The 24,592-nt window shown below is 40.3% G+C and overlaps 1 protein-coding gene and 40 non-coding genes across 43 annotated transcripts in view; 40 read left to right on the top strand and 1 right to left on the bottom strand.

Annotated features, from left to right (window-relative positions):
• The window catches only part of epc1a (enhancer of polycomb homolog 1 (Drosophila) a), a 57,038-nt gene extending 48,840 nt beyond the window's left edge, over nucleotides 1–8,198 (bottom strand). For 2 of the 3 annotated variants that reach the window (XR_012388159.1, XM_689970.10), the window contains exon 1: nucleotides 1,230–1,545. Coding sequence is in view for 1 of the 3 variants with exons in the window: in XM_689970.10 (XP_695062.2) it covers nucleotides 1,230–1,382 (153 nt within the window). In the remaining 2 variants the exon portion in view is untranslated. Of the gene's footprint in view, nucleotides 1–1,229; nucleotides 1,546–7,826 lie in introns of those variants that run through there. The other variant, XM_073918848.1, reaches the window with a different exon arrangement.
• A 3,025-nt stretch (nucleotides 8,199–11,223) lies between these two features.
• trnat-agu (transfer RNA threonine (anticodon AGU)) lies at nucleotides 11,224–11,297 on the top strand. Its single transcript has one exon. It is a non-coding gene; the product is annotated as a tRNA-Thr (tRNA).
• A 378-nt stretch (nucleotides 11,298–11,675) lies between these two features.
• trnat-agu (transfer RNA threonine (anticodon AGU)) lies at nucleotides 11,676–11,749 on the top strand. The gene has a single exon. It is a non-coding gene; the product is annotated as a tRNA-Thr (tRNA).
• Nucleotides 11,750–12,128: 379 nt separating this feature from the next.
• Nucleotides 12,129–12,202, top strand: trnat-agu (transfer RNA threonine (anticodon AGU)). Its single transcript has one exon. It is a non-coding gene; the product is annotated as a tRNA-Thr (tRNA).
• A 384-nt stretch (nucleotides 12,203–12,586) lies between these two features.
• trnat-agu (transfer RNA threonine (anticodon AGU)) lies at nucleotides 12,587–12,660 on the top strand. Its single transcript has one exon. It is a non-coding gene; the product is annotated as a tRNA-Thr (tRNA).
• A 69-nt stretch (nucleotides 12,661–12,729) lies between these two features.
• On the top strand, nucleotides 12,730–12,818 carry trnar-ucu (transfer RNA arginine (anticodon UCU)). The gene is given in 2 exon segments: nucleotides 12,730–12,766; nucleotides 12,783–12,818. It is a non-coding gene; the product is annotated as a tRNA-Arg (tRNA).
• A 212-nt stretch (nucleotides 12,819–13,030) lies between these two features.
• Nucleotides 13,031–13,104, top strand: trnat-ugu (transfer RNA threonine (anticodon UGU)). Its single transcript has one exon. It is a non-coding gene; the product is annotated as a tRNA-Thr (tRNA).
• Nucleotides 13,105–13,482: 378 nt separating this feature from the next.
• trnat-agu (transfer RNA threonine (anticodon AGU)) lies at nucleotides 13,483–13,556 on the top strand. Its single transcript has one exon. It is a non-coding gene; the product is annotated as a tRNA-Thr (tRNA).
• A 379-nt stretch (nucleotides 13,557–13,935) lies between these two features.
• trnat-agu (transfer RNA threonine (anticodon AGU)) lies at nucleotides 13,936–14,009 on the top strand. Its single transcript has one exon. It is a non-coding gene; the product is annotated as a tRNA-Thr (tRNA).
• A 384-nt stretch (nucleotides 14,010–14,393) lies between these two features.
• Nucleotides 14,394–14,466, top strand: trnat-agu (transfer RNA threonine (anticodon AGU)). The gene has a single exon. It is a non-coding gene; the product is annotated as a tRNA-Thr (tRNA).
• Nucleotides 14,467–14,850: 384 nt separating this feature from the next.
• Nucleotides 14,851–14,924, top strand: trnat-agu (transfer RNA threonine (anticodon AGU)). The gene has a single exon. It is a non-coding gene; the product is annotated as a tRNA-Thr (tRNA).
• An 84-nt stretch (nucleotides 14,925–15,008) lies between these two features.
• Nucleotides 15,009–15,097, top strand: trnar-ucu (transfer RNA arginine (anticodon UCU)). The gene is given in 2 exon segments: nucleotides 15,009–15,045; nucleotides 15,062–15,097. It is a non-coding gene; the product is annotated as a tRNA-Arg (tRNA).
• A 212-nt stretch (nucleotides 15,098–15,309) lies between these two features.
• trnat-ugu (transfer RNA threonine (anticodon UGU)) lies at nucleotides 15,310–15,383 on the top strand. Its single transcript has one exon. It is a non-coding gene; the product is annotated as a tRNA-Thr (tRNA).
• A 386-nt stretch (nucleotides 15,384–15,769) lies between these two features.
• On the top strand, nucleotides 15,770–15,843 carry trnat-agu (transfer RNA threonine (anticodon AGU)). The gene has a single exon. It is a non-coding gene; the product is annotated as a tRNA-Thr (tRNA).
• Nucleotides 15,844–16,222: 379 nt separating this feature from the next.
• trnat-agu (transfer RNA threonine (anticodon AGU)) lies at nucleotides 16,223–16,296 on the top strand. Its single transcript has one exon. It is a non-coding gene; the product is annotated as a tRNA-Thr (tRNA).
• Nucleotides 16,297–16,381: 85 nt separating this feature from the next.
• Nucleotides 16,382–16,470, top strand: trnar-ucu (transfer RNA arginine (anticodon UCU)). The gene is given in 2 exon segments: nucleotides 16,382–16,418; nucleotides 16,435–16,470. It is a non-coding gene; the product is annotated as a tRNA-Arg (tRNA).
• Nucleotides 16,471–16,683: 213 nt separating this feature from the next.
• Nucleotides 16,684–16,756, top strand: trnat-agu (transfer RNA threonine (anticodon AGU)). Its single transcript has one exon. It is a non-coding gene; the product is annotated as a tRNA-Thr (tRNA).
• A 384-nt stretch (nucleotides 16,757–17,140) lies between these two features.
• trnat-agu (transfer RNA threonine (anticodon AGU)) lies at nucleotides 17,141–17,214 on the top strand. The gene has a single exon. It is a non-coding gene; the product is annotated as a tRNA-Thr (tRNA).
• An 84-nt stretch (nucleotides 17,215–17,298) lies between these two features.
• On the top strand, nucleotides 17,299–17,387 carry trnar-ucu (transfer RNA arginine (anticodon UCU)). The gene is given in 2 exon segments: nucleotides 17,299–17,335; nucleotides 17,352–17,387. It is a non-coding gene; the product is annotated as a tRNA-Arg (tRNA).
• A 212-nt stretch (nucleotides 17,388–17,599) lies between these two features.
• trnat-ugu (transfer RNA threonine (anticodon UGU)) lies at nucleotides 17,600–17,673 on the top strand. The gene has a single exon. It is a non-coding gene; the product is annotated as a tRNA-Thr (tRNA).
• A 386-nt stretch (nucleotides 17,674–18,059) lies between these two features.
• On the top strand, nucleotides 18,060–18,133 carry trnat-agu (transfer RNA threonine (anticodon AGU)). Its single transcript has one exon. It is a non-coding gene; the product is annotated as a tRNA-Thr (tRNA).
• A 379-nt stretch (nucleotides 18,134–18,512) lies between these two features.
• On the top strand, nucleotides 18,513–18,586 carry trnat-agu (transfer RNA threonine (anticodon AGU)). Its single transcript has one exon. It is a non-coding gene; the product is annotated as a tRNA-Thr (tRNA).
• A 384-nt stretch (nucleotides 18,587–18,970) lies between these two features.
• Nucleotides 18,971–19,044, top strand: trnat-ugu (transfer RNA threonine (anticodon UGU)). Its single transcript has one exon. It is a non-coding gene; the product is annotated as a tRNA-Thr (tRNA).
• An 84-nt stretch (nucleotides 19,045–19,128) lies between these two features.
• Nucleotides 19,129–19,217, top strand: trnar-ucu (transfer RNA arginine (anticodon UCU)). Its single transcript is given in 2 exon segments — nucleotides 19,129–19,165; nucleotides 19,182–19,217. It is a non-coding gene; the product is annotated as a tRNA-Arg (tRNA).
• Nucleotides 19,218–19,428: 211 nt separating this feature from the next.
• Nucleotides 19,429–19,502, top strand: trnat-agu (transfer RNA threonine (anticodon AGU)). Its single transcript has one exon. It is a non-coding gene; the product is annotated as a tRNA-Thr (tRNA).
• A 386-nt stretch (nucleotides 19,503–19,888) lies between these two features.
• On the top strand, nucleotides 19,889–19,962 carry trnat-agu (transfer RNA threonine (anticodon AGU)). The gene has a single exon. It is a non-coding gene; the product is annotated as a tRNA-Thr (tRNA).
• A 379-nt stretch (nucleotides 19,963–20,341) lies between these two features.
• trnat-agu (transfer RNA threonine (anticodon AGU)) lies at nucleotides 20,342–20,415 on the top strand. The gene has a single exon. It is a non-coding gene; the product is annotated as a tRNA-Thr (tRNA).
• A 384-nt stretch (nucleotides 20,416–20,799) lies between these two features.
• trnat-agu (transfer RNA threonine (anticodon AGU)) lies at nucleotides 20,800–20,873 on the top strand. Its single transcript has one exon. It is a non-coding gene; the product is annotated as a tRNA-Thr (tRNA).
• Nucleotides 20,874–20,957: 84 nt separating this feature from the next.
• On the top strand, nucleotides 20,958–21,046 carry trnar-ucu (transfer RNA arginine (anticodon UCU)). The gene is given in 2 exon segments: nucleotides 20,958–20,994; nucleotides 21,011–21,046. It is a non-coding gene; the product is annotated as a tRNA-Arg (tRNA).
• Nucleotides 21,047–21,257: 211 nt separating this feature from the next.
• Nucleotides 21,258–21,331, top strand: trnat-agu (transfer RNA threonine (anticodon AGU)). The gene has a single exon. It is a non-coding gene; the product is annotated as a tRNA-Thr (tRNA).
• A 386-nt stretch (nucleotides 21,332–21,717) lies between these two features.
• Nucleotides 21,718–21,791, top strand: trnat-agu (transfer RNA threonine (anticodon AGU)). The gene has a single exon. It is a non-coding gene; the product is annotated as a tRNA-Thr (tRNA).
• Nucleotides 21,792–21,875: 84 nt separating this feature from the next.
• Nucleotides 21,876–21,964, top strand: trnar-ucu (transfer RNA arginine (anticodon UCU)). The gene is given in 2 exon segments: nucleotides 21,876–21,912; nucleotides 21,929–21,964. It is a non-coding gene; the product is annotated as a tRNA-Arg (tRNA).
• Nucleotides 21,965–22,173: 209 nt separating this feature from the next.
• trnat-ugu (transfer RNA threonine (anticodon UGU)) lies at nucleotides 22,174–22,246 on the top strand. The gene has a single exon. It is a non-coding gene; the product is annotated as a tRNA-Thr (tRNA).
• Nucleotides 22,247–22,633: 387 nt separating this feature from the next.
• On the top strand, nucleotides 22,634–22,707 carry trnat-agu (transfer RNA threonine (anticodon AGU)). Its single transcript has one exon. It is a non-coding gene; the product is annotated as a tRNA-Thr (tRNA).
• Nucleotides 22,708–22,791: 84 nt separating this feature from the next.
• trnar-ucu (transfer RNA arginine (anticodon UCU)) lies at nucleotides 22,792–22,880 on the top strand. The gene is given in 2 exon segments: nucleotides 22,792–22,828; nucleotides 22,845–22,880. It is a non-coding gene; the product is annotated as a tRNA-Arg (tRNA).
• Nucleotides 22,881–23,093: 213 nt separating this feature from the next.
• Nucleotides 23,094–23,167, top strand: trnat-agu (transfer RNA threonine (anticodon AGU)). Its single transcript has one exon. It is a non-coding gene; the product is annotated as a tRNA-Thr (tRNA).
• An 84-nt stretch (nucleotides 23,168–23,251) lies between these two features.
• On the top strand, nucleotides 23,252–23,340 carry trnar-ucu (transfer RNA arginine (anticodon UCU)). Its single transcript is given in 2 exon segments — nucleotides 23,252–23,288; nucleotides 23,305–23,340. It is a non-coding gene; the product is annotated as a tRNA-Arg (tRNA).
• Nucleotides 23,341–23,552: 212 nt separating this feature from the next.
• Nucleotides 23,553–23,626, top strand: trnat-ugu (transfer RNA threonine (anticodon UGU)). The gene has a single exon. It is a non-coding gene; the product is annotated as a tRNA-Thr (tRNA).
• Nucleotides 23,627–24,004: 378 nt separating this feature from the next.
• Nucleotides 24,005–24,078, top strand: trnat-agu (transfer RNA threonine (anticodon AGU)). Its single transcript has one exon. It is a non-coding gene; the product is annotated as a tRNA-Thr (tRNA).
• Nucleotides 24,079–24,162: 84 nt separating this feature from the next.
• Nucleotides 24,163–24,251, top strand: trnar-ucu (transfer RNA arginine (anticodon UCU)). Its single transcript is given in 2 exon segments — nucleotides 24,163–24,199; nucleotides 24,216–24,251. It is a non-coding gene; the product is annotated as a tRNA-Arg (tRNA).
• A 212-nt stretch (nucleotides 24,252–24,463) lies between these two features.
• trnat-ugu (transfer RNA threonine (anticodon UGU)) lies at nucleotides 24,464–24,537 on the top strand. Its single transcript has one exon. It is a non-coding gene; the product is annotated as a tRNA-Thr (tRNA).
• The last annotated feature ends 55 nt before the right edge of the window (nucleotides 24,538–24,592 follow it).

Genomic DNA, 24,592 nt, shown 5'->3' with positions numbered 1-24,592 from the left:
CCACAGAAATGGAAATAATTGATGTCCCGATGTTACTTGAAGTCAACAACATGCAAGATGCTCACATGAACCAAAATGCAATCAATAATTGTGTAGAACATGTTTGTGCATGGAAATGTAATCACTGATGCTAGCAAGCCCAGGGCCCTAATAAGTATGCGAATGGCAGCATACCGTTAAGGACCCTTGAGCTCAGCTTTACAGTTTTTTTTTCTTCTCCAGATTTAGACAAATGCATTTTTCATTCATTCATTCATGATTAGATAGCATTCATGAATCCTTAAATGCTGTTTAAGCGCTGCGTTCAAATTCTTTTAAGTAAATTAAACTAAAACTAGATTTCAAAAAGAAACGTCTACGACTTTTCCAAGGATGCAAAAGAAAAAACAAGTACCACTGGAATAATACAGTTAAAAAATAAATTCTACCAATATTTACTCATCCTCATGTTGTTCAAAGCCTTTTGACTGACTGTCATCAACAGGACAGCCTTGGTCAACATTCATTTACTTTGTATGGGGGGAAAAAGATGGAAGTGAATGGTGACTGAGGCTGTCAAGTCTTTTAGTAATGCCAAGCTTTATTTACTTATTCTTTAAACGAAAGATATTTTTAAGAATGTAAAAAAAATAATAAAATCAATAGCCAGCCACCGAAGCATTTACAGAAAATACTATTAAAAGTTAATGGCAAATGTGATTGTATGGCAACATTCTTCAAAATATTTACTTTTGTGTTCAATTAGAAAATATATATTAAACTGAAACACGTTTGAAAAAAATGTAGGGTGAGTAAAATGATGACAGAACTTTAATTTTGGGTTATCTGTCGTTTAAATGACTGAATTTCCACTTTAAGCAAAACACTCATATGTTTCCAAATGACAGCGGGAATTCCCGCCCTCTGGCTGCCGTTTGCAGCCACTACAGAGAAAATCCAACAAAATGTCGGTGGCTCCGTGGTCACATGACTCCTTTTGTGTTTTGCTGCACGATTCAGCTCCGAGCGGACGACCAAAACCCTATTTTGACACCCCAAACAGCCACAAAATAAATCCCAGCATGTATGCCAGACGTTAAATTCGGTGCACTCTGAAAAACGGCTCCAAAACACCGTGTAAAACGCATTACGCACAGTCGGCCATTTTGTTGCATCCACCCTGTGCAGACTGACAGAAAAAAACAAACTGGTATCGCACAAAATCGGCAGTTGCATGGCAAGAATCGTACCAGTTCCTCGTCCTTCTCCATGCCGGTGGGCATCTGCGGCACGGCGCGGTTGATGGACGCGTACTCGTGCAGGTCTGGCAGATCCTCGCAGCGGAATATGGGCAGCGGTTTCAGAGCGTCCAGCGCCCGCGCCCTGAACGACAGTTTGCTCATTTTACTCTATTAATCTATCCGATCCCCTCACAATCACCCATAAAACCGCCACAGAGCTCATGGAGGAGGGTGGATGGAGGTGGAGAATGAGAAAAAATAATGGAATAGAAGAGATCCAGCGAGGAAACGCAGGCGGGTGTGTGTGTTTTCTCTCGCTGCCTCAATTCACAACATGGCGGACATTAAAAACTCCTCAGCCGACTGCGCGTTCTTCCCTCCTCCCTTACACACGCCCGTGAACGCGCTCCGATGCCATTCCCTACAGCTCGTGCACGCGAGCGCGCTCACGTGTATTTACATTCCAAATGTATAGAAAATATTCATGTTTTATATTTGCACATGCATTCATTGTATTGGTTCCTATTGTTTACCACACCTCATGAAAAATTTGGTCTTAAATCGCATTTATGACTTAAAAACAACATTAGCACTGCTTAATTGACTGTGAACAATGTTGTACTTTGATAGTCATTGGTTGCTTTCAATATTTAGAATTTACAACTTATACTTTTCTGGTTATGTAAGGAGAAAGGAGAATGTGCAAATTTAAAATCAACTTCATCTCAATCTCCAACTTTCAAAAAAAAAAAAAAAAAAAAAAAAAGTCAGACAGAGTCATGGCTACATACTATGGAAGCCCGTTCCTGCCACTGAATTTAAAAATAAATTAATTTATTGAAAAAAAAAGTCATAATTATGAGTTATAAAGTCATAATTCCGATTTAAAAAGTGACAATTCCGAGCTATAAAGTCAAAATTGTGAATTAAAAAGCCGCAATTTCGAGTTGTAAAGTCATAATACCGAGGTAAAAGTCGCAATTCTGAGTAATATAGTCATATTTCGAGGTAAAAATTCACAATTCTGAGTTATAAAGTGAGATTGCGAGTTATATTAACAATTCCAATCTATAAATTTAGAATTGTACATTATAAAGTCAGAATTGCGAGTTAAAGTCACAATTCCGAGTTAGTCAGAATTCCAGGTTTTAAAGTCAGAATTCTGAGTTAAGTCAGAATTGTGAGTTATAAAGTCCCAGTTCTGAGTTATGAAGTCAGAATTCCGAGTTATAGTTGCAATCCCGAGTTATAGTCTTAATTTAGAGTTATAAAGTCGCAATTCCAAGTAATTAAGTCAGAATTGTGAATTATAAAGTCGCAATTAAGTAAGAATTGCGAGTTAGTCGCAATTCCGAGTTAGTCATAATTCTGAGTAATAAAGTCAGAATTGCGAGTTATAGTCATAATAATTCAGAGTTATAAAGTCGCAATTGAGTTATAAAGTTGACTTCTTAACTTTATAACTCAGAATTTTTGTCTTTATAACTTGCAGTTCTGACTTTATAACTCAAAATTCTGCCTTTAAATAATTTTTTTTTTACATTGCATTTGTTTATTTATTTTTTATTCAGTGAAGGGAATGGACTTCCATAACACACAGACCTGAAGTGATGCTCAAGCACTGGTTATGTATTTATTTGCATTTAATGTTAGCCATTTTAAAATAAGATAATTCAATTATGATGGAAAATGTGTTCGTTTTAAACAGCAAATGGTGGTCAGGATTCCACCTCAACCGCATTGAGCCAGGAAAAACCCTGTTCACTTTCCTAGTTGATTGAATATATTAAGTAGCCTATTTCAAACATTTCGATATATTTTACGTTTACTATAGTGATGTATACATATTCAAATTTGCAAGCATTGTAGCACAAATGTTCCAACACTGATGTCAAGTTCAAAATTGTTTCATATTAGTCAAAATTTGTTTTACAGAGCGGATTCTAGAAATTGCTTTTTTTTTTAATCACTCCATGAATCAAATGAAATGGCAGAAAAAATATTTTAAATGATTATAAATAAACAAACCTATCCTTCAGTAACAACCTTCAGAATATTGTCATGAATAAAACTTCTAATTTTGGTCCATGTAAGTGAAACAAAATGAAACAGCCTAACAAATATTATATACAGTAACTCTGCAACTAAAACCAAAGCACCCGAAGGAAACCCACGCAAACAAGTGGAGAACATGCAAACTCCACACAAATGACAACTGGACCAGCTGGAACCAGTGGTGATGAGGCAACAGTGCTAAACACTGAGCCACCATGCCACCTCATCTGAGACATTCATTTACCAATTCTATTGTTATCTAACAGTTAACCCTGCATGCCATATCATTTTTTATCTGATGGATAAATTGACCTAAAATACACCTACATGTTTAATTAAAATGAATTTAGTGAACAGATAAACAATTGCATTCAGCCTTATGTGTAGGCAGACAGCGCCCTCTTTTGGACAAGTAATCCAACGCAATCATGTTAACTTCACTCGTCAAAAGCAGTCCAAAATGCATAGTCACAGCAATAAGTCACATAAAAATGAGAAGTCAAGCAAAGGAATTGTTTTCAGGTTAAACAATGGATTATACCTCCAAACGTACTAATAAACGTGTGAATTGACTTTCAGAACATAGCACATGACTGTGGAATGACACTAACAAACATTAAAAATTATGTGGTCTCAAATAAAAGCCTGTTAATATATAAAATTCAGTCTAGCTAACAGCATTTTTTAGCTTATATAAAATAAAAATATGCCAGAAAAGTTATTTAATTATTCAAGAATGAAACCAAACTTGTTTGATCCCTTGTAAGAGGTCTCATTTAGCTAGACTGAAGCTAACAGCATCTTTTGTGGTTTTGTGCAACTCTGTACCAGAAGTTTGTAACGGCTCTGTACAGAAAGGAGAAATGGTTGTGCCCAACTGAGCCTGGTATCTCTCTAGGTTGTTTTTCCCCTTCACCTTCGCCAATTGTGAAGTTTTGTTCCCTGCCACTAGCTTGCTTGGTTTTGGGACTTGTGGAGCTGTGCATTGATGGATTTGCTCCTCAGTGTTTGGACTTTCAGCTGTGAAAATTAAAACACACTGAACTGAATTGATGATGGCTTGAGCTTTGACAAACAGATTAACGCAGTGGTCAAATCCTGCTTTTTTCTGCTTCGACTTTTAAAAATAGTCAAACCTATTTTACCTAGAAAAAATAATTCATGCTTTCATTACTTCTAGATTGGTCTAGTGTAATTCACTATATTTTGGGATCAGTCAGACAACTCTATCCTGCCTACAGTTAGTTGAAAATGCTGCTGCAAGGCTTTTAAACCGGTACCAAAAAATATGACCACATCACACCAGTTTTACACTCTTTGCACTGGTTGCATGTGCACTTTCGTGTCACTTTTAAAATTCTTCTCCTGGTTTTTAAATCAGCAAATGGCCTGGCTCCTTCCTACCTGTCAGACCTGTTGACTGAACATCAGCCTGGTTGGTCTCTTCAGTCATCTAACCAGAGACTATCTTACATCCCAAAGTCGAGGCTGAAATGCAGGGGTGACCAGGCTTTCGCAGTAGCTGGTCCTACCTTGTGGAATGCTCTGCCCCTCTGTATTAGGTCTCTGTCTGTTTTTAAATGTAGGTTGTAAACTTACCTTTTTGATTTGGCATTTTATCAGTGAGAGTTGTTTGTTTTAGCTATAAATGTATACTTTTTCTTTGTGATTTGTATTGTTCAGCACATTTGTTTTACCCTTTGGTTGTGTATAATAGTGCTATATAAATAAAATTGACATTGAAACTGAACTTAAACTCTGAAAACTGGACCGACACAGTTTCAGTTTACTAGAACCTCTATTTGAAGCTGCTTTGACACAATCTACATTGTAAAAGAGCTATAGAAATAATAAAGAGGAATTGAATTAAATATAAAATGGAAAATTGTGCATGAAAAGGGATGTAATGCTTTAAGAATGTATTTTAAAGAAAGAAATGTTGGTAGTATATATTATATTTGCATATGTTAGCATTAAAAACACTGGTTATACATGAACACACATGAAATAGTCAAACTACAAGATAATAACATTCTCTTTGCAGTACACCACACAAACCACTTGCTGGTTAAACTATGATATTAAATATAATCCTCTTTTGAAACCAAAGCAGTTTGAGAAGCAGGCCACCTAAAAGGCCAAATTGTCTTTTTATCGGGTTTGAGGAAGAACATAAAGAAATGAAAACAACATGCTTCTTCAAGTATAGGCCTACCCTGTCATTCAGTCTATAATAAAACAATCAAACCATAAAAAATCATCCTCAAAGCCAAACCTAATGGTTTAAGAGTTCAAAAGTGATACTAAGGTTATTTTTTTAATTCACAAGTTGAGAGTATTTTTAGTTGAGAGAGAAAGAGAGAGACTGTGATCTTCAGTAACGAACCTCGTCAATGCACTTATAGCATTTTTTAAAAAAGTCACTTCGGATAAAAAGCCAGCGCTAAAGGTAAGTCTAAAAAGATCATGGTCAGTGTCTTTTCTGTCTTTTTCTGTTTCCCCCACATTTTCAAAATCATGTGCTATAGGTGAGTTGGATAGGCTAAATTGTTCATAGTGTATGTGTGTGAATGAGAGTGTATAGCGTGTTTTCCAGTGATGGGTTGTAGCTGGAAGGGCATCCGCTGCGTAAAACATGTGCTGGCGTTTCATTTCGCTATGGCGACCCCTGATAAATAAAGGGACTAAGCTGAAAATAAAATAAATTAATATATAAATAGAGAGGCAAGTTAACACATTGAGTATGAGCTACACTGTGTTGTTCATTTACAATGATTTATTACTGATAACTATGCACACATGAAATCTGCGCACGCAGATTTACGGAATATGCAGATTTTTAGCCCTTCATTGAGTATTTATTTACTTGTGTAAATTTATATTTTTTTCAGTTTTTAAATTAATTTTAGTAATAATGTTGACTAATATGAAAGTGTTTATTTGATTTATTTACAATACAGTTTGTAAAGTAATTTTTCCGTCTTATATATTAGACTTGCTTTGTTTACCAAATAAGTGGATCTAGATGAATTTGCATTGTAAACTTTAAATAAAAGTTACAAAGATCATATTTTTTATTATTTTATATATTAAGTTTAAGTTTTTTGTTAAGATACTCCCAAAATAAATCCACAGATTTTTGCAAACTTTTCAGCAGAAACAGCAGAAAAACAAAAAAGAAAAATAAAAGTCCACAGATTCTGATTGGCCCTACTGATAACATCTATAAAATTGTCTATTTTATTTATTATACATTCAAAATAGCGCTTTAAACATTTTGTTTGAACTGTAAACTGAAAATTGTTGTTAGCTAAATTACAAAAAAATACGAAAAAAACATGTGACTGTTAAAGGAATACGGCAAAGAAATATTGCCCATAGATAAAAGCAATATGTTGTTTAAAGCTGCCCTCGTGTCCTCAGCTGTCCTCTAAACACTATTATTTGTCTTTAAAAATATCTAATTTAGTTTAATTTTTGTCCGTTCTGCTTGGCAAAGAAACAAAATTAGTCTTTAACACTGGTAACTTACAACAATCACATAATAACAACAGTCATCAAGACATGTACATCAAATAGTGATCCGATTTAAGACAACAACAGCATCTAGTTATGTATCTTCCACAACAGTACTATCTAAAAACAATATTTTAGGTCATTTAATAACCTTTTAGGCACTACTGTGAGTTTTATATCAATACAAAACAGTACCAATGACACAAAACCACATTATTGTACATATTTGTATGATATTCATCCTTTTTCAACTTTCAAGGCCTCAATTTAGATCATTCCGTCCAATCCAGGCCATACGTTTATTAAAGAAGGTTATATAGTGAATAATAATGCACAATTAATATTAAATGCATGAAATAAACTCAAACATGTCCTCAGTGAATGAATGCTGGAAAATTAAAACAAACAAACCTAATCAAGCTGAAACACAATAAAAAAATAACAGGTTTAGCACTTTCAACTAGCCTCTCAACATGTCCAAGCCTGGTTTAGCTGGTTGGCTAGTTAGTCTGACCAGACAGAAAAGTAGCTAAACCTGCCAACACATCAGTTTGACCAGACTAGAACACCATTTTAGACGGGATTAAGTTGTTTTACGGACAGATAACTGCATAAACACACATGAATTGTGACTGAATACATATGAACACTGAGTAAAAGTAAAAATCTTCATTTGTGTTCAACTCCAGAGATCCAAAAAAAAAAAAAAAAAAAAAAAAAAATGGAGAAAAAACCTGGCAGCAGCACAAGAACAGCCCTCATTTGAAGAGTCCATCTTTAAGAGCAATATAATCACTTTAATGAGGTCAAACAGAAGGTGGTGTGTTTTGTTCAGTCCATTATTGAATGTTTTCACGATTGTTTTATTATCCCGTTTGAATATTTAACACGGTTGAACAGACACAGCAGGCCACTATCTCTCGACAGTTCTTGATAAAACAATGATCTAGAATGAAGCTAAAAATCTCTTAATACCAAAATATAAAAGTTGTCAATAAAAGCATTGGCGGAAAATACAGAGTAACCTTAACTCACCCGTTTTTCCACCAGGGCGGATGATGATGACAATTCATCTTAAACATGCCAAACCCCGACTCCCAAAGCCACACGAAGGAGTTGTTGAGTGTATAAATAAGTAAATTCAGCAAACGCATGTCCAACTCTACAAACATCTTCTTCGGATTGAGATCTGGATAATTTCTGCCGCAGAAAATCCGTCTTCGTAAAGCCGACGATGGTGTAATTAATCCGCGCGTAAAAGGATCGGTTGGTCGCGTAAACGCTCCGCTTTCACCGTCAATTAAACTACTCGACGCCGCTGGCTAAAGTAGCAAGTAAACGTTTGTTTTACGATGAAGTCCAGCTCAACACACACACACGGTCCTGGGAAGATCTGGTTGGTCCAGTAAAGGGTTAATGTGTTTGGCTTGTTCATTGGTTGGTCAGAGACACCGATCACCTGTGGAGAGCAGCGGGGTTGGCTGAGCTCGACTGAGGGCTGGAGAAAAGGCTGAAACTTTAAACACACACAGAGCGATTTGCAATGTGAAATGGGTGGTTCTTTTTTCCAAAAAAAGTGGACCTTTTAGCAGTTATACGCCTCAGTTTCTATTTAACTATGATATTTAAATACTGCATTTTAGAGATTTTTGTTTTGCTGGATTAGCTAGTCAGATGTCGTCATAACCACACTTTTCGATGTACTAAAATATTTCCTAAAAGATTGCAATAAAAAAAAAATTAAAACAAGACTCATTTTTAAAATACAAATTTATTACATCATATATCATTAGTGAAAAAATAGCAATCTGTTAAAGTTTTAAAGTTAAAAAAAAACTGTAGCCCACTATCATGTATTAGACAAAAAACAAACTGGCCAGCACATTCAACTGTCCAGATATATCAATACAAATAGAAAATAAGCACATATGATGGGCATAATCCTTATATCATGATGAGGGCCGAGTTTTCCACTGAAGTAAAATATATTTGCCTGCCATTGAGGCAGCCGCAGTAGATAGCTACTACAGTATCATAGATATATGCACTAGATATTGCATAGGGACCCTGAGCATGCGTCAATAGCGCCGCCACATTGGTACAGTGCTCCCAGGACAAATGTCATTCAACCGCACTAGTCAAGACAGTGTTACTACGTAAAGATGCTGGACTTTAGCGCTGTCTACGGGTGTAGTAACGAGCAAAGAAAGAAAACAAAGCACAACGGCAGAACATTTCATAGGTAAGGTTTAGTTTTTTACGTTTTTGATTGTTATAAACTTTTGTGCTAATCAGGTAACGTTATATGATAATACAGTCACTTACTGCATTCACCATTAGGCAGAGTAGCACCAACTTACACTAAATACCAGGCTTATGCTAGTTTTGTCGAATAAAATCTGCAAACAATGCTAAATAAATGACAACGAGATGCTGCGGAGCCATATTGATTATAGTCGGCTAGTGAATGAGTCGTTCAACGGAGATTCATTCATATGAGAGATGAAAGCAGGAGAGGAGTGTTTCAGGACATGGATGAGATCAAATTATGCTACAGTATAAGTTTTTTAAATTTTATTTCACTTTTAAAAAACAACAGGCATTTCAACTTCATTGTTAAACATAAATAACAATATACCATAAAACAAGTATACCTAAATCAGGGGTGTCCAAACTATGCCGCGATCAGTTTTGTGGCGGCCCGCGAGGCTTTTTATGAATATAAATAGAATCTGGCCCGCTATACAAAAATGAACGTAATTCAATAAATAACCACCAGGTGTCGCTATTACATGCCTTCAATTAGGCAGCAGTTCCTGTTACCGTACGTTCACACCGAAAGCGGCGAGAGCGTCCAAGGTCGCTCTGGCCGCCTTGGCGACAACGCTCTCTGCCTTCAGCTCCTGCGGCGAGAGCGTCAAAACTCGCTACATTGATCTCATATTTAAAGGAGCCGTTGCATCATATCAGTTACATTCCTGCATAAAACATGTTTCTAGCGTGAAAATGTTGCGCACTTCTTATCAAATTCATACAACAATGGAAGATCAAGTTGCGTGTGGCTTTGCTCTATTTATCCAATATGTGTCCATATGTCTGAAATATCCTGAAGCAGCAGTAACGTACTGTTTTGTACTGTCACATCGCGTGAGATTCCCTCTTTTTTAAGATAAATATATAACATTAATGAACATCAGTAACTCGCCAGTAACTTATTTAATGCATGTTCCTGTAGGAAAAAATTGTAAATAATTGGAAATCCGGCGACCGCAATAATCAAACCCTTGGGAACAACTGTGGTCGGAACCAAAGTTCACAGGTCTGTGTTCTCTGAACTGCTATCAAGCGATGGACGTCTTCATTCTGATTGCTTGCCGCCGAACCGCGTCATAGCTCATTACCATAAAGTTGACTTCATTTCAACTCTCCTCGACGCTCACGCCGGCGAAGACGCGCCGCGCTGATCCTTGTCGCTTATCGCCGCGTATCGCCGCCGGCTCTCATTGAAAATGAATGACTTCCGGCTACTTTGACGCTCTCGCCGCTTTCGGTGTGAACGTACGGTTATGAAGTAAAACGAACTGAACAAACTGAAAGAAGCATAATTCATAATCACGTTTTGGCGAGCCATGGCACACGCAAGAAAAAGGAAAATCAACAGTGAGTGCAGGAAATTTCAGTCACGATGGGGCAAAGAATATTTATTCACAGAGGTCAGTGGAATATGTGTCTGTTTAATTTGCCAGGAATCAGTTGCAGTAATGAATGAATATAATATTAAAAGACATTCTAAAATAAAACATCAGGCCTTCAGCTCTTACACTGGTGCTGAACGAGATAAAAAAAGAAAAACAATAGCAGCTGGCTTATCAGCTCAACAACAGCAGTTTTTTTTTTGTGCTAATAAAGTGCAAGAAAATTCTACGCTGGCTAGTTATGATGTAGCCCAGCTAATCGCACAGCACAGGAAACCTTTCACTGAAGGAGAATTTATAAAGGTAGAGTGTTGCAAGTGTAATTTGCCCAGAGAAGATTCAAGATTTTAAAAACGAAAGTCTTTCTAGAAACAGTAGGACGGAATTAAACAAGTGGACTTTATGTGCAGCAGTGCTAGTGGTAGCATAGTGCTCAGGCTCTGTGGCGCAATGGATAGTGCATTGGACTTCTAGGCTGTGAGCTGAGCCAATCTAAGATTGTGGGTTCCAGTCCCTCCAGAGTCGAAAGCTTTGCCCTTTTTTTTCACTGACTTAGGTGTGGTCCGTTGCCAAAATTTTAGGCATCTGTCCATAACGTTTTGCTTCTTTCTTTCGTTGCTTCTTTCTTTCATTTCATTGCATTTTCTGCATCCTGACATGCTGGTTTTTGTTGTGTATTAGTTTTTTCTTCTTCGATTTTTGTTATCAGGCAAATTTCTCCTACAGTTAAGTTTAGTGGCGCTGTGGCTTAGTTGGTCGAAGCGCCTGTCTTGTAAACAGGAGATCCTGGGTTCAAATCCCAGCAGTGCCTTGTACGCAGTTGGCCGGCTTTTATGGGCCAGAGACTACCTAAAATTACTTTATCTGCAACAGTGCTACATAGAGTAGAGCTCTATGGGACAATGGATAGTGCATTGGACTTCTAGGCTGTGAGCTAAGCCATTCAAAAGTTGTGAGTTCCAGTCCCATCAGAGTCGTAAGGTTTGCCCTTTTTCTTCACTGACTTAGGTGTGGTCCATTGCCAACATTTTAGGCATCTGTCCATAACATTTTGCTTCTTTCTTTCATTGCTTCTTTCTTTCATTTCATTGCATTTTCTGCATCCTGACATGCTGGTTTTTGTTGTGTATTAGTTTTTTCTTCTTCGATTTTTGTTATCAGGCAAATGTTTCTTACAGGCAATTTTTGTGGCGCTGTGGCTTAGTTGGTCAAAGCGCCTGTCTAGTAAACAGGAGATCCTGAGTTCAAATCCCAGCAGTGCCTTGTACGCAGTTGCCTGGCTTTTATGGGCCAGAGACTACCAAAAAGTACTTTATCTGCAACAGTGCTTCATAGAGTAGAGCTCTATGGGACAATGGATAGTGGATTGGACTTCTAGGCTGTGAGCTAAGCCATTCAAAGGTTGTGGGTTCGAGTCCCACCAGAGTCGTAAGCTTTGCCCTTTTTCTTCATTGACTTTGGTGTGGTCCGTTGCCAACATTTTAGGCATCTGTCCATAACGTTTTGCTTCTTTCTTTCGTTGCTTCTTTCTTTCATTTCATTGCATTTTCTGCATCCTGACATGCTGGTTTTTGTTGTGAATTAGTTTTTTTCTTCTTCGATTTTTGTTATCAGGCAAATGTTTCTTACAGTCAATTTTTGTGGCGCTGTGGCTTAGTTGGTCAAAGCGCCTGTCTAGTAAACAGGAGATCCTGGGTTCAAATCCCAGCAGTGCCTTGTCTGCAGTTGGCTGGACTTATGGGCCAGAGACTACCAGAAATTACTTTATCTGCAACAGTGCTAGTGGAAGCAGAGCACTCGGGCTCTGTGGCGCGATGGATAGCGCATTGGACTTTTAGGCAGTTAGCTGAGCCATTCAAAGGTTGTGGGTTCGAGTCCCACCAGCGTCGTAAGCTTTGCCCTTTTTCTTCACTGACTTTGGTGTGGTCTGTTGCCAACATTTTAGGCATCTGTCCATAACGTTTTGCTTCTTTCTTTCGTTGCTTCTTTCTTTCATTTCATTGCATTTTCTGCATCCTGACATGCTGGTTTTTGTTGTGTATTAGTTTTTTCTTCTTCGATTTTTGTTATCAGGCAAATGTTTTTACAGTCAATTTTTGTGGCGCTGTGGCTTAGTTGGTCAAAGCGCCTGTCTAGTAAACAGGAGATCCTGGGTTCAAATCCCAGCAGTGCCTTGTCTGCAGTTGGCTGGACTTATGGGCCAGAGACTATCTGCAACAGTGCTAGTGGAAGCAGAGCACTCGGGCTCTGTGGCGCAATGGATAGCGCATTGGACTTCTAGGCTGTTAGCTGTGCCATTCAAAGGTTGTGGGTTCGAGTCCCACCAGAGTCGTAAGCTTTGCCCTTTTTTTTCACTGACTTTGGTGTGGTCTGTTGCCAACATTTTAGGCATCTGTCCATAACGTTTTGCTTCTTTCTTTCGTTGCTTCTTTCTTTCATTTCATTGCATTTTCTGCATCCTGACATGCTGGTTTTTGTTGTGTATTAGTTTTTTCTTCTTCGATTTTTGTTATCAGGCAAATTTCTCCTACAGTTAAGTTTAGTGGCGCTGTGGCTTAGTTGGTCAAAGCGCCTGTCTTGTAAACAGGAGATCCTGGGTTCAAATCCCAGCAGTGCCTTGTACGCAGTTGGCCGGCTTTTATGGGCCAGAGACTACCTAAAATTACTTTATCTGCAACAGTGCTACATAGAGTAGAGCTCTATGGGACAATGGATAGTGCATTGGACTTCTAGGCTGTGAGCTAAGCCATTCAAAAGTTGTGAGTTCCAGTCCCATCAGAGTCGTAAGGTTTGCCCTTTTTCTTCACTGACTTAGGTGTGGTCCATTGCCAACATTTTAGGCATCTGTCCATAACATTTTGCTTCTTTCTTTCATTGCTTCTTTCTTTCATTTCATTGCATTTTCTGCATCCTGACATGCTGGTTTTTGTTGTGTATTAGTTTTTTCTTCTTCGATTTTTGTTATCAGGCAAATGTTTCTTACAGGCAATTTTTGTGGCGCTGTGGCTTAGTTGGTCAAAGCGCCTGTCTAGTAAACAGGAGATCCTGAGTTCAAATCCCAGCAGTGCCTTGTACGCAGTTGCCTGGCTTTTATGGGCCAGAGACTACCAAAAAGTACTTTATCTGCAACAGTGCTTCATAGAGTAGAGCTCTATGGGACAATGGATAGTGGATTGGATTTCTAGGCTGTGAGCTAAGCCATTCAAAGGTTGTGGGTTCGAGTCCCACCAGAGTCGTAAGCTTTGCCCTTTTTCTTCATTGACTTTGGTGTGGTCCGTTGCCAACATTTTAGGCATCTGTCCATAACGTTTTGCTTCTTTCTTTCGTTGCTTCTTTCTTTCATTTCATTGCATTTTCTGCATCCTGACATGCTGGTTTTTGTTGTGAATTAGTTTTTTTCTTCTTCGATTTTTGTTATCAGGCAAATGTTTCTTACAGTCAATTTTTGTGGCGCTGTGGCTTAGTTGGTCAAAGCGCCTGTCTAGTAAACAGGAGATCCTGGGTTCAAATCCCAGCAGTGCCTTGTCTGCAGTTGGCTGGACTTATGGGCCAGAGACTACCAGAAATTACTTTATCTGCAACAGTGCTAGTGGAAGCAGAGCACTCGGGCTCTGTGGCGCGATGGATAGCGCATTGAACTTCTAGGCAGTTAGCTGAGCCATTCAAAGGTTGTGGGTTCGAGTCCCACCAGCGTCGTAAGCTTTGCCCTTTTTCTTCACTGACTTTGGTGTGGTCTGTTGCCAACATTTTAGGCATCTGTCCATAACGTTTTGCTTCTTTCTTTCGTTGCTTCTTTCTTTCATTTCATTGCATTTTCTGCATCCTGACATGCTGGTTTTTGTTGTGTATTAGTTTTTTCTTCTTCGATTTTTGTTATCAGGCAAATGTTTTTACAGTCAATTTTTGTGGCGCTGTGGCTTAGTTGGTCAAAGCGCCTGTCTAGTAAACAGGAGATCCTGGGTCAAATCCCAGCAGTGCCTTGTCTGCAGTTGGCTGGACTTATGGGCCAGAGACTACCAGAAATTACTTTATCTGCAACAGTGCTAGTGGAAGCAGAGCACTCGGGCTCTGTGGCGCGATGGATAGCGCATTGGACTTCTAGGCAGTTAGCTGAGCCATTCAAAGGTTGTGGGTTCGAGTCCCACCAGCGTCGTAAGCTTTGCCCTTTTTCTTCACTGACTTTGGTGTGGTCTGTTGCCAACATTTTAGGCATCTGTCCATAACGTTTTGCTTCTTTCTTTCGTTGCTTCTTTCTTTCATTTCATTGCATTTTCTGCATCCTGACATGCTGGTTTTTGTTGTGTATTAGTTTTTTCTTCTTCGATTTTTGTTATCAGGCAAATGTTTTTACAGTCAATTTTTGTGGCGCTGTGGCTTAGTTGGTCAAAGCGCCTGTCTAGTAAACAGGAGATCCTGGGTTCAAATCCCAGCAGTGCCTTGTCTGCAGTTGGCTGGACTTATGGGCCAGAGACTACCAAAAAGTACTTTATCTTCAACAGTGCTAGTGGAAGCAGAGCACTCGGGCTCTGTGGCGCAATGGATAGCGCATTGGACTTCTAGGCTGTTAGCTGAGCCATTCAAAGGTTGTGGGTTCGAGTCCCACCAGAGTCGTAAGCTTTGCCCTTTTTTTTCACTGACTTTGGTGTGGTCAGTTGCCAACATTTTAGGCATCTGTCCATAACGTTTTGCTTCTTTCTTTCGTTGCTTCTTTCTTTCATTTCATTGCATTTTCTGCATCCTGACATGCTGGTTTTTGTTGTGTATTAGTTTTTTCTTCTTCGATTTTTGTTATCAGGCAAATTTCTCCTACAGTTAAATTTAGTGGCGCTGTGGCTTAGTTGGTCAAAGCGCCTGTCTTGTAAACAGGACATCCTGGGTTCAGATCCCAGCAGTGCCTTGTATGCAGTTGGCTGGCTTTTATGGGCCAGAGACTACCTAAAATTACTTTATCTGCAACAGTGCTACATAGAGTAGAGCACTTAGGCTCTATGGGACAATGGATAGTGCATTGGACTTCTAGGCTGTGAACTAAGCCATTCAAAAGTTGTGAGTTCCAGTCCCATCAGAGTCGTAAGGTTTGCCCTTTTTCTTCACTGACTTAGGTGTGGTCCATTGCCAACATTTTAGGCATCTGTCCATAACATTTTGCTTCTTTCTTTCATTGCTTCTTTCTTTCATTTCATTGCATTTTCTGCATCCTGACATGCTGGTTTTTGTTGTGTATTAGTTTTTTCTTCTTCGATTTTTGTTATCAGTCAAATGTTTCTTACAGTCAATTTTTGTGGCGCTGTGGCTTAGTTGGTCAAAGCGCCTGTCTAGTAAACAGGAGATCCTGAGTTCAAATCCCAGCAGTGCCTTGTACGCAGTTGCCTGGCTTTTATGGGCCAGAGACTACCAAAAAGTACTTTATCTGCAACAGTGCTACATAGAGTAGAGCTCTATGGGACAATGGATAGTGGATTGGACTTCTAGGCCGTGAGCTAAGCCATTTAAAGGTTGTGGGTTCGAGTCCCACCAGAGTCGTAAGCTTTGCCCTTTTTCTTCATTGACTTTGGTGTGGTCCGTTGCCAACATTTTAGGCATCTGTTCATAACGTTTTGCTTCTTTCTTTCGTTGCTTCTTTCTTTCATTTCATTGCATTTTCTGCATCCTGACATGCTGGTTTTTGTTGTGAATTAGTTTTTTTCTTCTTCGATTTTTGTTATCAGGCAATTGTTTCTTACAGTCAATTTTTGTGGCGCTGTGGCTTAGTTGGTCAAAGCGCCTGTCTAGTAAACAGGAGATCCTGGGTTCAAATCCCAGCAGTGCCTTGTACGCAGTTGGTTGGCTTTTATGGGCCAGAGACTACCAAAAATTACTTTATCTGCAACAGTGCTAGCAGGAGCAGAGCACCCAGGCTCTGTGGCGCAATGGATAGCGCATTGGACTTCTAGGCTGTTAGCTGAGCCATTCAAAGGTTGTGGGTTCGAGTCCCACCAGAGTCGTAAGCTTTGCCCTTTTTCTTCATTGACTTTGGTGTGGTCCTTTGCCAACATTTTAGGCATCTGTCCATAACGTTTTGCTTCTTTCTTTCGTTGCTTCTTTCTTTCATTTCATTGCATTTTCTGCATCCTGACATGCTGGTTTTTGTTGTGAATTAGTTTTTTTCTTCTTCGATTTTTGTTATCAGGCAAATGTTTCTTACAGTCAATTTTTGTGGCGCTGTGGCTTAGTTGGTCAAAGCGCCTGTCTAGTAAACAGGAGATCCTGGGTCAAATCCCAGCAGTGCCTTGTCTGCAGTTGGCTGGACTTATGGGCCAGAGACTACCAAAAAGTACTTTATCTGCAACAGTGCTAGTGGAAGCAGAGCACTCGAGCTCTGTGGCGCAATGGATAGTGCATTGGACTTCTAGACTGTTAGCTGAGCTATTCTAAGGTTGTGGGTTCGAGTCCCACCAGCGTCGTAAGCTTTGCCCTTTTTCTTCACTGACTTTGGTGTGGTCTGTTGCCAACATTTTAGGCATCTGTCCATAACGTTTTGCTTCTTTCTTTCGTTGCTTCTTTCTTTCATTTCATTGCATTTTCTGCATCCTGACATGCTGGTTTTTGTTGTGTATTAGTTTTTTCTTCTTCGATTTTTGTTATCAGGCAAATGTTTTTACAGTCAATTTTTGTGGCGCTGTGGCTTAGTTGGTCAAAGCGCCTGTCTAGTAATCAGGAAATCCTGGGTTCAAATCCCAGCAGTGCCTTGTCTGCAGTTGGCTGGACTTATGGGCCAGAGACTACCAAAAAATACTTTATCTTCAACAGTGCTAGTGGAAGCAGAGCACTCGGGCTCTGTGGCGCAATGGATAGCGCATTCGACTTCTAGGCTGTTAGCTGAGCCATTCAAAGGTTGTGGGTTCGAGTCCCACCAGAGTCGTAAGCTTTGCCCTTTTTTTTCACTGACTTTGGTGTGGTCTGTTGCCAACATTTTAGGCATCTGTCCATAACGTTTTGCTTCTTTCTTTCGTTGCTTCTTTCTTTCATTTCATTGCATTTTCTGCATCCTGACATGCTGGTTTTTGTTGTGTATTAGTTTTTTCTTCTTCGATTTTTGTTATCAGGCAAATTTCTCCTACAGTTAAATATAGTGGCGCTGTGGCTTAGTTGGTCAAAGCGCCTGTCTTGTAAACAGGACATCCTGGGTTCAGATCCCAGCAGTGCCTTGTACGCAGTTGGCTGGCTTTTATGGGCCAGAGACTACCTAAAATTACTTTATCTGCAACAGTGCTACATAGAGTAGAGCACTTAGGCTCTATGGGACAATGGATAGTGCATTGGACTTCTAGGCTGTGAGCTAAGCCATTCAAAAGTTGTGAGTTCCAGTCCCATCAGAGTCGTAAGGTTTGCCCTTTTTCTTCACTGACTTAGGTGTGGTCCATTGCCAACATTTTAGGCATCTGTCCATAACATTTTGCTTCTTTCTTTCATTGCTTCTTTCTTTCATTTCATTGCATTTTCTGCATCCTGACATGCTGGTTTTTGTTGTGTATTAGTTTTTTCTTCTTCGATTTTTGTTATCAGGCAAATGTTTCTTACAGTCATTTTTTGTGGCGCTGTGGCTTAGTTGGTCAAAGCGCCTGTCTAGTAAACAGGAGATCCTGAGTTCAAATCCCAGCAGTGCCTTGTACGCAGTTGCCTGGCTTTTATGGGCCAGAGACTACCAAAAAGTACTTTATCTGCAACAGTGCTACATAGAGTAGAGCTCTATGGGACAATGGATAGTGGATTGGACTTCTAGGCTGTGAGCTAAGCCATTCAAAGGTTGTGGGTTCGAGTCCCACCAGAGTCGTAAGCTTTGCCCTTTTTCTTCATTGACTTTGGTGTGGTCCGTTGCCAACATTTTAGGCATCTGTCCATAACGTTTTGCTTCTTTCTTTCGTTGCTTCTTTCTTTCATTTCATTGCATTTTCTGCATCCTGACATGCTGGTTTTTGTTGTGAATTAGTTTTTTTCTTCTTCGATTTTTGTTATCAGGCAAATGTTTCTTACAGTCAATTTTTGTGGCGCTGTGGCTTAGTTGGTCAAAGCGCCTGTCTAGTAAACAGGAGATCCTGGGTTCAAGTCCCAGCAGTGCCTTGTCTGCAGTTGGCTGGACTTATGGGCCAGAGACTACCAGAAATTACTTTATCTGCAACAGTGCTAGTGGAAGCAGAGCACTTGGGCTCTGTGGCGCGATGGATAGCGCATTGAACTTCTAGGCAGTTAGCTGAGCCATTCAAAGGTTGTGGGTTCGAGTCCCACCAGCGTCGTAAGCTTTGCCCTTTTTCTTCACTGACTTTGGTGTGGTCTGTTGCCAACATTTTAGGCATCTGTCCATAACGTTTTGCTTCTTTCTTTCGTTGCTTCTTTCTTTCATTTCATTGCATTTTCTGCATCCTGACATGCTGGTTTTTGTTGTGTATTAGTTTTTTCTTCTTCGATTTTTGTTATCAGGCAAATGTTTTTACAGTCAATTTTTGTGGCGCTGTGGCTTAGTTGGTCAAAGCGCCTGTCTAGTAAACAGGAGATCCTGGGTTCAAATCCCAGCAGTGCCTTGTCTGCAGTTGGCTGGACTTATGGGCCAGAGACTACCAAAAAGTACTTTATCTTCAACAGTGCTAGTGGAAGCAGCGCACTCGGGCTCTGTGGCGCAATGGATAGCGCATTGGACTTCTAGGCTGTTAGCTGAGCCATTCAAAGGTTGTGGGTTCGAGTCCCACCAGAGTCGTAAGCTTTGCCCTTATTTTTCACTGACTTTGGTGTGGTCTGTTGCCAACATTTTAGGCATCTGTCCATAACGTTTTGCTTCTTTCTTTCGTTGCTTCTTTCTTTCATTTCATTGCATTTTCTGCATCCTGACATGCTGGTTTTTGTTGTGTATTAGTTTTGTCTTCTTCGATTTTTGTTATCAGACAAATGTTTTTACAGTCAATTTTTGTGGCGCTGTGGCTTAGTTGGTCAAAGCGCCTGTCTAGTAAACAGGAGATCCTGGGTTCAAATCCCAGCAGTGCCTTGTACGCAGTTGGCTGGCTTTTATGGGCCAGAGACTACCTAAAATTACTTTATCTGCAACAGTGCTACATAGAGTAGAGCACTTAGGCTCTATGGGACAATGGATAGTGCATTGGACTTCTAGGCTGTGAGCTAAGCCATTCAAAAGTTGTGAGTTCCAGTCCCATCAGAGTCGTAAGGTTTGCCCTTTTTCTTCACTGACTTAGGTGTGGTCCATTGCCAACATTTTAGGCATCTGTCCATAACATTTTGCTTCTTTCTTTCATTGCTTCTTTCTTTCATTTCATTGCATTTTCTGCATCCTGACATGCTGGTTTTTGTTGTGTATTAGTTTTTTCTTCTTCGATTTTTGTTATCAGGCAAATGTTTCTTACAGTCATTTTTTGTGGCGCTGTGGCTTAGTTGGTCAAAGCGCCTGTCTAGTAAACAGGAGATCCTGAGTTCAAATCCCAGCAGTGCCTTGTACGCAGTTGCCTGGCTTTTATGGGCCAGAGACTACCAAAAAGTACTTTATCTGCAACAGTGCTACATAGAGTAGAGCTCTATGGGACAATGGATAGTGGATTGGACTTCTAGGCTGTGAGCTAAGCCATTCAAAGGTTGTGGGTTCGAGTCCCACCAGAGTCGTAAGCTTTGCCCTTTTTCTTCATTGACTTTGGTGTGGTCCGTTGCCAACATTTTAGGCATCTGTCCATAACGTTTTGCTTCTTTCTTTCGTTGCTTCTTTCTTTCATTTCATTGCATTTTCTGCATCCTGACATGCTGGTTTTTGTTGTGAATTAGTTTTTTTCTTCTTCGATTTTTGTTATCAGGCAAATGTTTCTTACAGTCAATTTTTGTGGCGCTGTGGCTTAGTTGGTCAAAGCGCCTGTCTAGTAAACAGGAGATCCTGGGTTCAAGTCCCAGCAGTGCCTTGTCTGCAGTTGGCTGGACTTATGGGCCAGAGACTACCAGAAATTACTTTATCTGCAACAGTGCTAGTGGAAGCAGAGCACTTGGGCTCTGTGGCGCGATGGATAGCGCATTGAACTTCTAGGCAGTTAGCTGAGCCATTCAAAGGTTGTGGGTTCGAGTCCCACCAGCGTCGTAAGCTTTGCCCTTTTTCTTCACTGACTTTGGTGTGGTCTGTTGCCAACATTTTAGGCATCTGTCCATAACGTTTTGCTTCTTTCTTTCGTTGCTTCTTTCTTTCATTTCATTGCATTTTCTGCATCCTGACATGCTGGTTTTTGTTGTGTATTAGTTTTTTCTTCTTCGATTTTTGTTATCAGGCAAATGTTTTTACAGTCAATTTTTGTGGCGCTGTGGCTTAGTTGGTCAAAGCGCCTGTCTAGTAAACAGGAGATCCTGGGTTCAAATCCCAGCAGTGCCTTGTCTGCAGTTGGCTGGACTTATGGGCCAGAGACTACCAAAAAGTACTTTATCTTCAACAGTGCTAGTGGAAGCAGCGCACTCGGGCTCTGTGGCGCAATGGATAGCGCATTGGACTTCTAGGCTGTTAGCTGAGCCATTCAAAGGTTGTGGGTTCGAGTCCCACCAGAGTCGTAAGCTTTGCCCTTATTTTTCACTGACTTTGGTGTGGTCTGTTGCCAACATTTTAGGCATCTGTCCATAACGTTTTGCTTCTTTCTTTCGTTGCTTCTTTCTTTCATTTCATTGCATTTTCTGCATCCTGACATGCTGGTTTTTGTTGTGTATTAGTTTTGTCTTCTTCGATTTTTGTTATCAGACAAATGTTTTTACAGTCAATTTTTGTGGCGCTGTGGCTTAGTTGGTCAAAGCGCCTGTCTAGTAAACAGGAGATCCTGGGTTCAAATCCCAGCAGTGCCTTGTACGCAGTTGGCTGGCTTTTATGGGCCAGAGACTACCTAAAATTACTTCATCTGCAACAGTGCTACATAGAGTAGAGCATTTAGGCTCTATGGGACAATGGATAGTGCATTGGACTTCTAGGCTGTGAGCTAAGCCATTCAAAAGTTGTGAGTTCCAGTCCCATCAGAGTCGTAAGGTTTGCCCTTTTTCTTCACTGACTTAGGTGTGGTCCGTTGCCAACATTTTAGGCATCTGTCCATAACATTTTGCTTCTTTCTTTCATTGCTTCTTTCTTTCATTTCATTGCATTTTCTGCATCCTGACATGCTGGTTTTTGTTGTGTATTAGTTTTTTCTTCTTCGATTTTTGTTATCAGGCAAATGTTTCTTACAGTCAATTTTTGTGGCGCTGTGGCTTAGTTGGTCAAAGCGCCTGACTAGTAAACAGGAGATCCTGGGTTCAAATCCCAGCAGTGCCTTGTCTGCAGTTGGCTTGACTTATGGGCCAGAGACTACCAAAAAGTACTTTATCTTCAACAGTGCTAGTGGAAGCAGAGCACTCGGGCTCTGTGGTGCAATGGATAGCGCATTGGACTTCTAGGCTGTTAGCTGAGCCATTCAAAGGTTGTGGGTTCGAGTCCCACCAGAGTCGTAAGCTTTGCCCTTATTTTTCACTGACTTTGGTGTGGTCTGTTGCCAACATTTTAGGCATCTGTCCATAACGTTTTGCTTCTTTCGTTGCTTCTTTCTTTCATTTCATTGCATTTTCTGCATCCTGACATGCTGGTTTTTGTTGTGAATTAGTTTTTTTCTTCTTCGATTTTTGTTATCAGGCAAATGTCTCCTACAGTTAATTTTTGTGGCGCTGTGGCTTAGTTGGTCAAAGTGCCTGTCTTGTAAACAGGAGATCCTGGGTTCAAATCCCAGCAGTCCGTTGTACGCAGTTGGCTGGCTTTTATGGGCCAGAGACTACCTAAAATTACTTTATCTGCAACAGTGCTAGTGGAAGCAGAGCACTCGGGCTCTGTGGGACAATGGATAGCGCATTGGACTTCTAGGCTGTGAGCTAAGCGATTCAAAAGTTGTGGGTTCGAGTCCCATCAGAGTCGTAAGGTTTACCCTTTTTCTTCACTGACTTAGGTGTGGTCCGTTGCCAAAATTTTAGGCATCTGTCCATAACATTTTGCTTCTTTCTTTCATTGCTTCTTTCTTTCATTTCATTGAATTTTCTGCATCCTGACATGCTGGTTTTTGTTGTGTATTAGTTTTTTCTTCTTCGATTTTTGTTATCAGGCAAATGTTTCTTACAGTCAATTTTTGTGGCGCTGTGGCTTAGTTGGTCAAAGCGCCTGTCTAGTAAACAGGAGATCCTGGGTTCAAATCCCAGCAGTGCCTTGTCTGCAGTTGGCTGGACTTATGGGCCAGAGACTACCAAAAAGTACTTTATCTTCAACAGTGCTAGTGGAAGCAGAGCACTCGGGCTCTTTGGCGCAATGGATAGCGCATTGGACTTCTAGGCTGTTAGCTGAGCCATTCAAAGGTTGTGGGTTCGAGTCCCACCAGAGTCGTAAGCTTTGCCCTTTTTCTTCATTGACTTTGGTGTGGTCCGTTGCCAACATTTTAGGCATCTGTCCATATTGTTTTGCTTCTTTCTTTCGTTGCTTCTTTCTTTCATTTCATTGCATTTTCTGCATCCTGACATGCTGGTTTTTGTTGTGAATTAGTTTTTTTCTTCTTCGATTTTTGTTATCAGGCAAATGTTTCTTACAGTCAATTTCTGTGGCGCTGTGGCTTAGTTGGTCAAAGCGCCTGTCTAGTAAACAGGAGATCCTGGGTTCAAATCCCAGCAGTGCCTTGTCTGCAGTTGGCTGGACTTATGGGCCAGAGACTACCAAAAAGTACTTTATCTGCAACAGTGCTAGTGGAAGCAGAGCACTTGGGCTCTTTGGCGCAATGGATAGCGCATTGGACTTCTAGGCTGTTAGCTGAGCCATTCAAAGGTTGTGGGTTCGAGTCCCACCAGAGTCGTAAGCTTTGCCCTTATTCTTCACTGACTTTGGTGTGGTCTGTTGCCAACATTTTAGGCATCTGTCCATAACGTTTTGCTTCTTTCTTTCGTTGCTTCTTTCTTTCATTTCATTGCATTTTCTGCATCCTGACATGCTGGTTTTTGTTGTGTATTAGTTTTTTCTTCTTCGATTTTTGTTATCAGGCAAATTTCTCCTACAGTTAAGTTTAGTGGCGCTGTGGCTTAGTTGGTCAAAGCGCCTGTCTTGTAAACAGGAGATCCTGGGTTCAAATCCCAGCAGTGCCTTGTACGCAGTTGGCTGGCTTTTATGGGCCAGAGACTACCTAAAATTACTTTATCTGCAACAGTGCTACATAGAGTAGAGCTCTATGGGACAATGGATAGTGCATTGGACTTCTAAGCTGTGAGCTAAGCCATTCAAAAGTTGTGGGTTCGAGTCCCACCAGAGTCGTAAGCTTTGCCCTTAATCTTCACTGACTTTGGTGTGGTCTGTTGCCAACATTTTAGGCATCTGTCCATAACGTTTGGCTTCTTTCTTTCGTTGCTTCTTTCTTTCATTTCATTGCATTTTCTGCATCCTGACATGCTGGTTTTTGTTGTGTATTAGTTTTTTCTTCTTCGATTTTTGTTATCAGGCAAATGTTTCTTACAGTCAATTTTTGTGGCGCTGTGGCTTAGTTGGTCAAAGCGCCTGTCTAGTAAACAGGAGATCCTGGGTTCAAATCCCAGCAGTGCCTTGTCTGCAGTTGGCTGGACTTATGGGCCAGAGACTACCAAAAAGTACTTTATCTGCAACAGTGCTAGTGGAAGCAGAGCACTTGGGCTCTTTGGCGCAATGGATAGCGCATTGGACTTCTAGGCTGTTAGCTGAGCCATTCAAAGGTTGTGGGTTCGAGTCCCACCAGAGTCGTAAGCTTTGCCCTTATTCTTCACTGACTTTGGTGTGGTCTGTTGCCAACATTTTAGGCATCTGTCCATAACGTTTTGCTTCTTTCTTTCGTTGCTTCTTTCTTTCATTTCATTGCATTTTCTGCATCCTGACATGCTGGTTTTTGTTGTGTATTAGTTTTTTCTTCTTCGATTTTTGTTATCAGGCAAATTTCTCCTACAGTTAAGTTTAGTGGCGCTGTGGCTTAGTTGGTCAAAGCGCCTGTCTTGTAAACAGGAGATCCTGGGTTCAAATCCCAGCAGTGCCTTGTACGCAGTTGGCTGGCTTTTATGGGCCAGAGACTACCTAAAATTACTTTATCT

The sequence above is a fragment of the Danio rerio genome, chromosome 12 (genome assembly GCF_049306965.1).
Source record: "Danio rerio strain Tuebingen ecotype United States chromosome 12, GRCz12tu, whole genome shotgun sequence".
NCBI classification, from domain to species: domain Eukaryota; kingdom Metazoa; phylum Chordata; class Actinopteri; order Cypriniformes; family Danionidae; genus Danio; species Danio rerio.
The sequence above is the reverse complement of the archived record's forward strand: the minus strand, read 5'-3'. Positions and strand labels throughout refer to the sequence as shown.